Source organism: Carlito syrichta, unplaced genomic scaffold (genome assembly GCF_000164805.1).
Source record: "Carlito syrichta isolate Samal-C Ts95f unplaced genomic scaffold, Tarsius_syrichta-2.0.1 Scaffold99351, whole genome shotgun sequence".
Taxonomy (NCBI): Eukaryota; Metazoa; Chordata; class Mammalia; order Primates; family Tarsiidae; genus Carlito; species Carlito syrichta.
Window position 1 is genome coordinate 97347 of NW_007043447.1, and position 566 is coordinate 97912.

Here is a 566-nt window from a genome sequence, read left to right on the forward strand (position 1 = left end):
TATTGGCCGGCCGGACGCCCGGGCGCCTCGCGCGTCACGCGCCGTGGGGCTCCCCGGCAGGGGCGGGGCCGTACGCACGAAGCAGCAGGGGCCAATCGGAAGCCGCTTGGCGCGGCCGTGCCCCGCCCCTCGCCGCCCGCCCGAATTCGGTCGCCCTGGCAACGGGTTACGCTGCGGAAAGGCGGAGACTGCAGACCCGCGACCAGAGGTGTTCGTTTTTCTTCACGTGTGTGCCCTGTCAATATGTTTCAATTGCTTGCATGTGAATATGTTTAGTAGAAGTATGTCGCAGACAGGATTGCCGGATTAAACAAATGAAAATACAGGACGCCAGTTAGGCTTGAATTTCAGATAACAATGGATTTTTTTTTTAGTATCAGTGTTTTATATCTAGTATATTTAGAAAAACATTTGACATAAATATATTAGTATAAGTAATTTTCACGTTACTATGTTCCACGGTGTATGCTCCCTAGTAGGACTGCCAGGATGAGTAAACAAAAAGAAAGCTCTGTGAAATGTAAATGACTGATAAGCCACGAATACATTTCAGGCCGGGCTCGGGG

The 566-nt window shown here is 50.9% G+C and overlaps 1 protein-coding gene across 1 annotated transcript in view; it reads right to left on the reverse strand.

Moving 5' to 3' along the window:
- Positions 1-171, reverse strand: part of LOC103266035 — a gene marked incomplete at its 5' end in the record, with an annotated part of 52309 nt that extends 52138 nt beyond the window's left edge. The window contains 1 exon segment of the mRNA XM_021715108.1: positions 75-171. Within this exon segment, the coding sequence (XP_021570783.1) occupies positions 75-171 (97 nt within the window).
- Positions 172-566: the final 395 nt, after the last annotated feature.